The sequence below is a fragment of the Hyperoodon ampullatus genome (genome assembly GCF_949752795.1).
Source record: "Hyperoodon ampullatus genome assembly, chromosome: 19".
Classification (NCBI taxonomy): domain Eukaryota; kingdom Metazoa; phylum Chordata; class Mammalia; order Artiodactyla; family Ziphiidae; genus Hyperoodon; species Hyperoodon ampullatus.
This window is the reverse complement of record NC_136932.1, coordinates 9,631,714-9,643,180: the sequence shown is the minus strand read 5'-3', so window position 1 is coordinate 9,643,180 and position 11,467 is coordinate 9,631,714. Positions and strand designations below refer to the sequence as shown.

The window sequence follows — 11,467 nt, the reverse complement described above, 5'->3', positions numbered from 1 at the left end:
GACCCCCAGGTGTGCAGAGACCCCAGACCTGGACTGGAACCACACAGAGGAAGTCAGTCCACGGCCCGCCCTCCCCCTTCCTCCCACCACGGAGACCACTCTGGCTATCGGGCACCAGGGAGCCCTCGGGACTCCTCCGTCGACTGCAAAACTGGTCACCAAAGCTATGGAAATGGAAGGTGGCACATAAAATATAACACATGGTCCTACCATGTAGGACTGGTTTCCTTAGAGGGCGTATAAGGCACCATGTGGGAAAGCTGCTCCCACGCCCGGCCACGCACCCACACTCAGCCCCTCACACGCACACACGCACACAGCAGAGGCCAGCTGACTTTGCCACGACGCACAGGGAATGCAGCGCTGCCCGTCACTTCTGGATTTTGAGCTGGTTGGAGAGCCAGTCCAGGCCTTCGTAAAGCCCATCTCCACTGGTGGCACAAGTAGCCTGAATGTACCAGCTTCTCTGACGGAGGGAACGTAAGCCAAGCTTGTCCGTTATCTCTGCTGCGTTCATAGCATTGGGAAGATCCTTGAGAGAGAATATTCAAAAGTCAGTTGATCAATGTTATATCCTCATAATGGAACATTATGCTCTTCCCCCAACACCTGCCCTTAACCCACAGTCTCATCTCTAGCCTCCCAGTGGCTCAGGCTCCAAACCTTGAAATCATCCTTAATTTTTTTTTTTCTCTCTCTCTCTCTCCTCTCACAAACTCCACACGAGGAAAGCCCACCAGCTCTACCCTCAAAATATACCCAGAATCTGACCACTTCTCACCACCTGCACAGCTATACCCGGATCCCACCACCATCACTTCTCACTTGGGTTTTACTGAAATTACTTCCAAATTGGTCTCCAAGCTTCTGCTCTTGCTCCCAAAAAGTCTAAACACAACCCGGCAGTCAGTGAAAGTCAGATCAAGTCACTCTTCTATCAAAACCCTGTGACATTTCCATCTCTCTCGGGGTAACAGCCCGAGTCCTCAGGATGCTCTGCAAGGCCTTCGTGACCTGAGCCCCCGTGACCCCTCCTAACTGTCCTGCTCTACCTACAGCCCCCACCACAAGTTACTTATTATAAAATTGACTTAGTTAGTGTGTTTATTATCTGCCTCTCGTAACTAGAATGCAAACTTTACCAGGGCAAGAATCTCTATCTTGTTCTCTGATGTATTCCAAGTGCCTAGAACTGTGTCTAACACGTAGTAAGCTCAAACCAAATTTGAATAAATTAGCATTAAAGAACAAGGTAGATCTAGACGCAATGATTGGGAAGGACATCAAAGATATGCTAAGTGAAGAAGCAGGTTACAAAACAGAATGCAGAATATGATCTCCAGAATTTAAATATGAATACAATCATATAACTGCTCATATAGGCACAGAAAGTTTTATCTCTGGAAAGAAATATAAGACATTAACCATGTTCTACCCTGAAGAGTGGGGCTAGAATGTTTCACTTGATATTGTGAACTGTCTGCATATTTATACCATGAGCATGTTCTGTTTTTATAATTAAAAAGAACAAATGTCATTTTCTTTTATGAAAGTCCGTTGTGTTCACTAGTGAACTTCAAACTGACATCGAATCTAATGGCTGAGTGAATGATGATCCACCCACCATTTAAAACCATGTTTACAAAGGGCTAGATGACACGAGAAAATGCCTTCAATAAAGTGACGAAACAGGATGCAACACTGTCAAAACAGTACGATCTCGATTACATAACGAATGGACTCGTGGAGGAGAAAGTGCGGGGACACACGTCAAAACGTGACCCTGGTTTATCTCAGGCTGGTACATTCCGCAGGATCCTGCCTTCTTTTCCACGCTTAGTTCAGCTTCCTGAGGCTGGAGGGTTCCACACCCTCCTCCTACTCCTCTTTTACTGCTTTTGGTTATAGTTACACAGAAGCCGAGTTTCCCCAAGGATAGGCCCCAGATGATCCAACCTCATCTCCTCCTTTGCTTCCTCCCACCCCCAGTCCCGTCCCAGCTGCACTGGCTGCCTTCCTGCTGGCCTTCAGGTGTCATCTTATCAGATGGCATCTTATCAGAGAGGCATTCTAGTCCTTCCCCGCACCTGCCCCCGCCTCCACGACACTCCCCCCAGACATATTACCTGTGGTTTATTGACTGACTCTCCTCCCACTAGAACATAAACTCCGTAAACACGGGGATTTTCGTCTGTCTGGTTTACTGCTATATCTATATCACCAATACCTAAAACAATGCCTAGATCTTAGTAAATGCTCAGTCGATATTTGTTGAGCGAGTGAATGAATGTAAGACCTATGCTAACAAAGAGGTGGAGAGAAAGGCTAGGGACGGGAGAGAGGAAGGCAGGCAGCTAATTAAATATCTATTTTTAAGGCAGCTAATTAGATATCTCTATTTTTAAGTGAGCAGCTGGCAGTACTTTTCAGTCCCAGGATTCAGAAAGCCAGCGACATACCTGTTTATTTACAAACACCAATAAAACTGCATCTCTGAGCTCATCTTCGGCTAACATTCGGGTTAGTTCTTCTCGGGCTTCATTGACCCGCTCTCTGTCATTACTGTCGACCACAAAAATCAGACCTGGAAAAAGGCACAAGCGTGTTAGTAATCTGAACCTGGGAAAGCAGCTGTTTATACGTCCTTACAGCTTCTCCCTGCTTACACGTGTGGTTTCACTGAAAGCAATCAATAGAAGATATATAATCTTTAGAGTTGGGAAGCCTCCTGTACACCCAACTAGCCTTTTTCAGAGGTATCATAGCCCTTCACCAGATTAACAATAACAAGAATAGAGAGAGAAAAGGTTAGGCTTATTTTTAATCACTTCATTTCTACATCACGCCTACATGATGAAGACCCAATAAAAATCTATGGACATCCAAGTTCAGATAAGCTTCCCTGGTTGGCAATGCTCTGCGTATGTCACACAGCGATGTGCCAGAACGGTAATGCACTCTGACCCCATGGGAAGAAGACGATGCAAGCTTTGTGTGGTACCTCCCATATCTTGCCCTACGCATCTCTTCCTTTGGCTGGTTCATTTGTATCCTTTTGCTATAACAGAACTGTAATCGTTAAGTATAGCGCTCCCCTGAGTCCTGTGAGTTGTTTTAATGAATATTGAACCTGAGGGGATATTTGGAACTGCCAAATTTGCACACAGCTGGAAAAAAGTGAGGGTGGTCTGGGGAGCCCCGAATTTCCAGCTGGTGTCTGAAGTGAGGGAGTCTTGTGCCCTTAACCTGTGACGTACGGCCCAACCCCAAGTAGTTGGTGTCAGAAGTCTTCGCAGCATCCCACACTACAGCAGCAGAGGAATCCCAGGAAGCAAAAGACAGGTCAGAGAAAGGGACCACCACACTGTATCTGAGCAAAGGTGGCTGAAACCTGCACAGATCTGGTCACTGCCACATTGGCTGGAGGCAGAGGCAGGGCCAATAGGATCTCAGAGGAGGTGCCCAGGAAGGATCCAGCACACACTCCAGACACAGGATGCAAAAGACTCTCTTAGCAGTAGCCCACGTGACATTAATGGTAACAACAACTGGATGGTGAGCTGACAATAAGCTTTCTGTGAGACAAAAATGGGAAGTGGCTGCCAAAAGAACTAACTTGATCCTAGGCTGTATCAACAGTAGTGACAGCAGCTCAGTTTCTGAAATACGGGCAACAAAAAGCCGATGCTACAGTGCGTCAGTCCGAACATCCCAGGAATGTTACGTGGTTGGTGCTGGACCCCACACTCTAAGACACAGGCGAACTGGAGGGACAATGACTAGGATGGCAAAGGAATTAGATACCAGGTCATATGAAAAACAATTTATATAACTGGAAATATTTTGCCTAGAGAAAAGATTCATTGAGGGGACTGACAGCTGTCTTCAAATATCTGGAAGCTGTGACATGAAGAGAGGTTCGACTTGTAAGTAGATGGAAGATCAGTGGGTAAAACTACAGGAGGTCAAGGTGATAAAGAGTCAAGAGACATGCAGGTGCAATGGGCTGCCTCAGGAGGCGTGCCTGTCACTGAAGATGCTTGTGCCCAGCTTAAGCGGCAACTTGTGTGGATGCTGCAGAAGGGATTCTGCTGAGGGGAAGGGCAGTGGAATGAGATGACCTCTGGGTTCCTTCTGACACTGGGATCACACCACCATGTCTAGGAGGGAAAATCTGTGCTGGCCCTCGGCCCTTTCCCTCTGTGCTTCCCAGGCCCACCCAACAGCTGCCTGACCAGCTGTCTGGAGCAGCCCACTCTGGCAGACAGGAGTGCCCACAGCTTCTGAACGTCTGGGGCGTACATGAGACTCAAAGTCATGTCTGTTACATCACATCAGACCAAAAAAATGAAGAACATTCAAAACTTCCCCCCAAAGATCTGATAGGCTGCCAGTGAGTTCTGGACTCTGATCATAACTAAGCAAACGAGGTTATCTTAAAATTTGAGGAGATCCTTAGTCTCCAATGCAAAACTGACAGGGTGGAAGCTGACATATTATCCCTTTGCCATTCCTAATAGAAAGAAAGGTTTATAAATATTAGGTCCCATTTTATACTGTTTTTATTTAGATCCTTATGTGAGAAACAAAAGAACCTAGCCATCAGACTGACTACACTTCTGAACTAAGAAAACCTAGAAAAGGTAAATTTACAAATGAATAGTATGCTGTAATTTGTTTTTAGAAGTGGGGAGAAGAAATTTTAAATTAAAAAGGACAGCCTGGCTGTTGGGAAGTTGGCAGGAAAAATAGGGGCAACATCCAACATTATTAATGGCTGAAATGTCTGGACCCACCAGACAGCAAATCCATTCTTCAGAAGTCCCCATTTGCTAATTTCATGAAGAGTCTAAACCACCCACCACAAGGTCCTAGAATATAGCCAGTTAGTTCCCCACCATCACAGCAGTAGTTACTGAAACTCAATAAAATTAGGCTTGTTATAAATAGAAGATGGAAAACAAACAGGCATTTCTAATTGGTGACTGAGTGTGACAACTCTTAATAAGGTGGGTAAAGGGAACCCTGCCTGAGAATGAGGACAAAAAACCTCTAGTAATTTGGACTCTGTGACAGTTAATTTTATGTGTCAACTTGACTGGGCCACAGGGTGCCCAGACATTTGGTCAAACAGTATTCTGGGTGTGTGTGGGAGGGTGTTTCTGGATGAGATGAACATTTGAATCAGGACACTGAGTACAGCAGACTGCACTCCTCAGTGTGCTCTAGTCCAATCCAATGAAGGCCTGATTAGAACAAAAGAGAGGACGAAAGAATTCACTCGTCTTGGAGCTGGGATATGTGTCTTCTGCCTTTGGACTGGAACTTAATCATCAGCTCTCCCGGGTCTCCAGCCTCTGCCAACTGCAGATCCCAGGACTCCTCAGCCTCCACAACCACGTAAGCCAATTCCTTATAAGAAATCACATACACACACACATATATATATACACAAAAACATATATGCAAACATGTATGGATAGCCATCCATCATACTGGTTCTGTTTTTCTGGAGAACCCAGACTAATACAGGCTCCTGAGTGCCCACTACCTTCCAACCACAGAACTAAGCATTTTATAAAATTAATCTCATTCAAGCCAAATGATCCGGCACAGTAGGTATTCATCTCCATTTTACAGATGAGGAAATCAAGACAGGAAAGATTACCTAACTTTCCCAAGATTTCATAGCAGAGCTGTGGTTCAAACCCACATTTTCTACTTTTATCACTGGTGAGGAATTACAATAGTTTGACCAATATGGCAAATGCCAATCCAGGTTAAATGGACACTCTGAGTATCAAAAAGCGTATTGTCTGCAACGGATTGAAACACAAAGACATAAAAATCTAAGAGTCATCATGGAAGGTTGCTAGGGTATCGAGTTGTTTCTCTAAAAATCAATAAAGGGAAAGAATTAAATATTTTTCCTGCCTTTCTTATATAAACTATATTTCAGAGAAAGCAAATATTTGATGAAGGGATTCTTTGTTTAGAAGGATTTCAGCTTAATAGACTCAGATGGAATGACAGAAAAAAACGGAGGGATAAACTGTTGGAGAGCAGCAGATGACTAAAGAGACATAACAATGAAAGGCAACGTGTAAACTCTGATTCCTTCACAAACAAATCAAATGGGAAAAGGACGTATTTGATACAACTGGAAAAATCTGAATAAGGACTGGGTACCAGATATTAAAGAAAGAATGTTAATTTTGGAAGTGTGATAATATATGGAGATTATGTTTTAAAAAAGTCTTTATCAGTTTGAAATAAACACTGAAGGATGTATGAGTAAAAGGCATCATGTCTGGCATTTGCTGTAACACACTCTGGGCAAAACGCTGATAACTGTTGAAGCTGGGTGATGAGTACCTGGGGATTTGTTATGTATCCTCTTCCTTTTTTGCTTAAATTTTCCACTAACAAAACTGGAAAAAGAAAAGATAAATGCACTATTCTGAGGAAAGACATTCTAAATCTATAGGCTAAAGAAATAAGTACAAATAGAGTTAAGTGTTAAAGGTAATAGCTAAAATAATGATACAAAATAAAAAGGGACAGTCGACTCGGGTATTTGGTCTGAAAAAATCAACAAATATAAGTCTTTACTATGAAACACATGCAATGAGAACACCATAGGTAGTAGAATCTTCAAAATTAAAAGAGTCCAGGGCTTCCCTGGTGGCGCAGTGGTTGAGAGTCCGCCTGCCAATGCAGGGGACACGGGTTCGTGCCCCGGTCCAGGAAGATTCCACATGCCGCGGAGCGGCTGGGCCCATGAGCCATGGCCGCTGAGCCTGTGCGTCCGGAGCCTGTGCTCTGCAGCGGGAGAGGCCACAACAGTGAGAGGCCCGCGTACCGCAAAAAAAAAAAAAAAAAATTAAAAGAGTCCAAATAAATTCTGAAATGAGCATGTAGATGCCAGGTGGTTATGATTCTACATGAGAATAAGGGTGTAAAAACTATATGAACAGCTTATGGATATCCTGACAGGTGATACTCTGTAAGGTATCATTTATCCAAAATATAATCAATGAAAAAAACTCAAATAGATTGATGGGGGACTGGGACACACTGAAACGCCAAATTTTAAGAAACCAGTGATAAGGAATTAAGGTAATGATCTGGGATAGTCATGCTTATTCAAGCACTTGTAGAATAATAGCGCAGTAGGGAGGCACTGTGGCCACACAGGATGCTGGGATTTGGGATTCCAGCCATCCCTGTTCATTTCTTTCTCTCCACAGGAATGATTTTCAAATATTCTCCACAGGTTTAAAAGAGTGTACTGAATTCAAGTTCTTCCTAAATTGGTACTTCATCAAAGGCACATACAACTTTCAATTAACCAAAAGATGACATTCATTAGAACAACCATTTTCTAACTGTTCTGGATTAAGAGGAGACTCCTATATAAGGCATTAAAGCCCAAGCACTTTTTCAAGGAAGGCAGGGGCCACTTCTCAAAAAGAAACCTCCCCAGTAAGTGTAAGTGGGTCAGCAGAAAAGAAGGAATGACTGACAGTCCCAATAAAGCAGCGCACCACAAGGTTTTGCTTCAAGCATCGACCTTTTAGGTGCGTTTAACAGAAATGGTTGCAAGGCTAGAACTGGATAATCTTTACCTTGTGTGTTCTGGAAATAATGTCGCCACAAAGGTCTGATTTTGTCCTGGCCACCAACATCCCAGACTGTGAAGCTGATGTTTTTATATTCTACCGTCTCCACGTTGAAACCTAAATTGGGAAGATGGAGAAAGTGTTTCATGAAGACTTCTGCTGGTTCAACCATTCAAAATAATTTCAGCTAACATTTGGACAGTACTTTTCATTTACAAAGCAGCTTGCCAGTCAAAGATCCATAGCTTACAAAACAGAACGTGTTAGTCAGCTTTCTCCCCCATGCATTGTGACAGGTGTCTCCAACCTTCTCCACTCCCTCCAGCCCCCCTCCTCACACCTCCCCTCCCCTGCCAGCAGCTCTTCCTGCATACTTCAGAGCAAACAGAAGCCATCAATGGGACTGCTTCCGCTTCCTACCACACACTGTAGAAACCCAACTACATCTTCACCCACCCTTTTCTCCCTCCCTCTTGGAGCAATGGACTGGGGCAACTAGCTAATGCCAATCCCATCCCCCCATGTGCTGGATCCAATTCACCCACGCTGTCTGGAACCTTCAAAATCTCCAACCTGTTTAAGTCTTTTGCATCTCTCAAAAAAGATGACTCCACACCTTCACGCGCTACCGCCCTCTATTTTCCCTTTTAAAGTCAAACTTCTCTAAGACGTTTAGCTACCTTCACTGTGCCAACCTTGTCACCTCTCACCCAATACACCTTAGTTCTACTTTACCATGTTTCGCTGGTTTTGCCAAGGTCAGCAAGGTCACCATGTCAATAAATCTGACAAATGCTTTCCAGTTCTTATGTGATTTGATTTTATATCTGACACTACTGCTCACTCCCTCCTTGAAACTCTTCCCTGGCTTCCCATTTTTCTTCTGTTTCCATGGCTGTACCTTCTCAGTCTCTTTAGTGAGCTCAGCCACATCTGACTGATCTTTAAATGATGCTTAGTTCAAAATCATTTACATAGAACTGTTGCACATAACCTAAACATCCATCACTGGAAATTTGTTAAACATATAGCCACATAATGGAATACTATCTAGTTACTAAAATTTGATGTTGGTCTGTACCGATTATTATTTAAGCCCCCAAACATAGTGGCTTAGAACAATGATTTTCCCCCCTACCCAATTCTGTGGGTTGCCTGGGCTTCCTCTTGTAGATGCATTCAACTGTTGAGTCCTTTGGGGGCTAGGCTGGACTTCTCTCTCTCCAGGTGGTCTTTTTATTCCCAAGGAGCACTGAGCTTCCTCAACCCCAAGACACAGCACTTATCAAATCTTTGTGTGAATCACATTTGCTGATGTGCCCTTGGCCAAAGCAAGTCACGTGGCCAAGCTCAGCACCACTGTGGAAGGGGACCGCACAGGGGTATGGCTACTGAGGGGCATGATTCATTGGGCGCCATTAGTTTAACAATCTACCACAAAATCAGTATTCAATTCATTCACCAAATATTTCCTGGACACCTATTATGTGTCACGCATTTTGCTAGGCGCCTGGGGACAGTGGTGAACAAGGCAGACATGATTCTTGCTCTTATTCACACTTTTGGAAGAGAGACAAGCAATGACAAATGTGCTCAGAGTTACTAAGAAGTTCAGGTTGCTATGGAAACTTACAACAGGGGAAAACCCGTCCAAGGGATCAGGAAAGGGGACCCTGAGAAATGATGCTTAAACTGAGATGGAAAGAATGAGCTGGCATTAGCTACATAAAGAGGGGAGGTGGGTAAAAAAGAAGGCAGGGAGGCACAGAGAGGAAATGACATAGAAAGAGATCCAAACACATTGTTTAATGCAGAGTAAGTTGGAAGACAGCCGGCATATGACTTCACAAAGATATTCACCAAAGTCACCGTGTTTTTCAACACTTGTTTAGATTTTTTTTGTATGTATGACATTATGGAAGCATGAATTATTTTTATAATTGGAGAAAACCAAGTACTTATGCTATTTTCATTTTGGACTAATAACATTTTTTAAATTATGGGTATGAACACTTTCTCCATCTGGTTTCCTCTTCCTTTAAGTGCTGCAATCTCTGAAGCTATCTGGTTTCCTCTTCCTTTAAGTGCTGCAATCTCTGAAGCTACTGCCCAAGTTGGAAGTTGATCGGTTGGTTCCTGTGCCTAATCCAACATTCGGAACACTACTGACATTCACATGCCATCCTGGGGAGGCTATTCTTGCTCAGGAGTTTGCATCTGGAGGCAGCTGATGAGGCACAGACTAAGTTCTGTCAAAACTGCCTTTGAGGGGCTTCTGTGGTGGTGCAGCGGTTAAGAGTCCGCCTGCCACTTCAGGGGACATGGGTTTGAGCCCTGGTCCGGGAAGATCCCACATGCTGCAGAGCAACTAAGCCCGTGCGCCACAACTACTGAGCCTGCGCTCTAGAGCCCGCAAGCCACAACTACTGAGGCCTGAGCGCCTAGAGCCTATGCTCCGCAACAAAAGAAGCCACCGCAGTGATAAGGCTGTGCACCACAATGAAGAGTAGCCCCCGCTCGCTGCAACTAGAGAAAGCCTGCACACAGCAACAAAGACCCAATGCAGCCAAAAATAAATAAATAAATTTGTAAAAAAACAAAAAACAAAACCCTGCCTTTGCAAAAGTCTTAAATAGCTGACAAAACACAGTGCTGGTTCGTAGGAATAACTACACCGCCAGATAGTCCTCCAGCATTTGAACAAATCAGATTCTTCACTTGACCACCAGCTCAAAAAAAAAATCATACGACATCTTTAAACACTAGGAACATACTTGGTATGGAGAGATGCTTCCACTTAGAAAGGCCAGCTGGAAGAAAGATGGATTTTAATAATCATTATCTTTTTTTTTTTTTTGCCAAGCACATAGGGTTAAACTTGTTCCACCTCAATGTGTTCATATGACTCCCCTGTAAACCTAGCACTGTGCCAGAGATGCCAGGGAGCAATTAGGAAATTGTATATTACCTGGTTTTGGCCTCAAAACCGCTCTTGGGGCGGACAAGATTTTCCCAAAAAAAATTCAATAATGCAAGAAGTATGCAAAAGTATAACATACTAAAGTGTAAACTGGTCTTGTCATAGGTCGTTAACATACCTATCGTAGGGATGGTAGTCACAATCTCTCCCAGCTTCAATTTATACAAGATGGTGGTTTTTCCAGCGGCATCCAAACCCACCATAAGAATCCGCATCTCTTTTTTCCCAAATAGACTTTTAAACAGTTTTTCAAAAACGTTCCCCATTGTAACTGAATTCTGTGACCTGAAGGAAAAGAAAGGCAAGTCAAGTCATTGTTCTTTGCAGAGATATAGAAACATAGATACAAGATATATACATGAAATACAAGTCTCCATTAGAGGTGGCTCCTAGTAAATACTGAATAATTTTAAGTATAGTTTGGCCAGTAAGGAATAGAGTACCTTGTTTTCAAAGGGAAACTCAACTAAGCCTTTTGATGCCAAAAAATTCTCTTTTCCACTGCAGCATCCAAGTGGGATATGTGAAGCACAGTCTCAATGGCGGCAGGCTTTAGTCATCTTAAGTATGAAAGCAATGTCACAACAGACACAACTAACACTTCTGAAATGCGAACTCAGGAAGCGGAGAACCACCAGTTTATTTTACACGATGTGAAGCAAAGTCTTTAAGGCAGGTTAAATATCAGCACCTTTTAGAAATTCAGTAGTTGCCTTTGGCTAGCAGACAGTATCGAGACCCAGAAAAGAACCTAAAAAACTTCAGAGGTGAGGAAATACAGCACTGGGAAACTGCACTGCTAGCAGAGAAGTTAACTAGGCAAAGAGTAGAGGAGATACCATAGCATCCAGTGTCGACCATCACC

The 11,467-nt window shown here is 43.6% G+C and overlaps 1 protein-coding gene across 2 annotated transcripts; it reads right to left on the bottom strand.

Moving 5' to 3' along the window:
* Positions 1-370: 370 nt before the first annotated feature.
* On the bottom strand, positions 371-10,868 carry LOC307068506 (ADP-ribosylation factor 2; the record flags this gene model as incomplete). Of its 2 annotated transcripts, XM_079726385.1 has the most annotated exons (4): positions 371-532; positions 2,460-2,584; positions 7,629-7,739; positions 10,721-10,868. In XM_079726385.1, 4 exons carry the CDS (start codon positions 10,866-10,868, stop codon positions 371-373), a joined length of 546 nt encoding a protein of 181 aa, XP_079582511.1. The 2 variants fall into 2 exon arrangements, with proteins under 2 accessions (XP_079582511.1, XP_079582512.1); XM_079726386.1 differs by lacking the exon at positions 7,629-7,739.
* Positions 10,869-11,467: the final 599 nt, after the last annotated feature.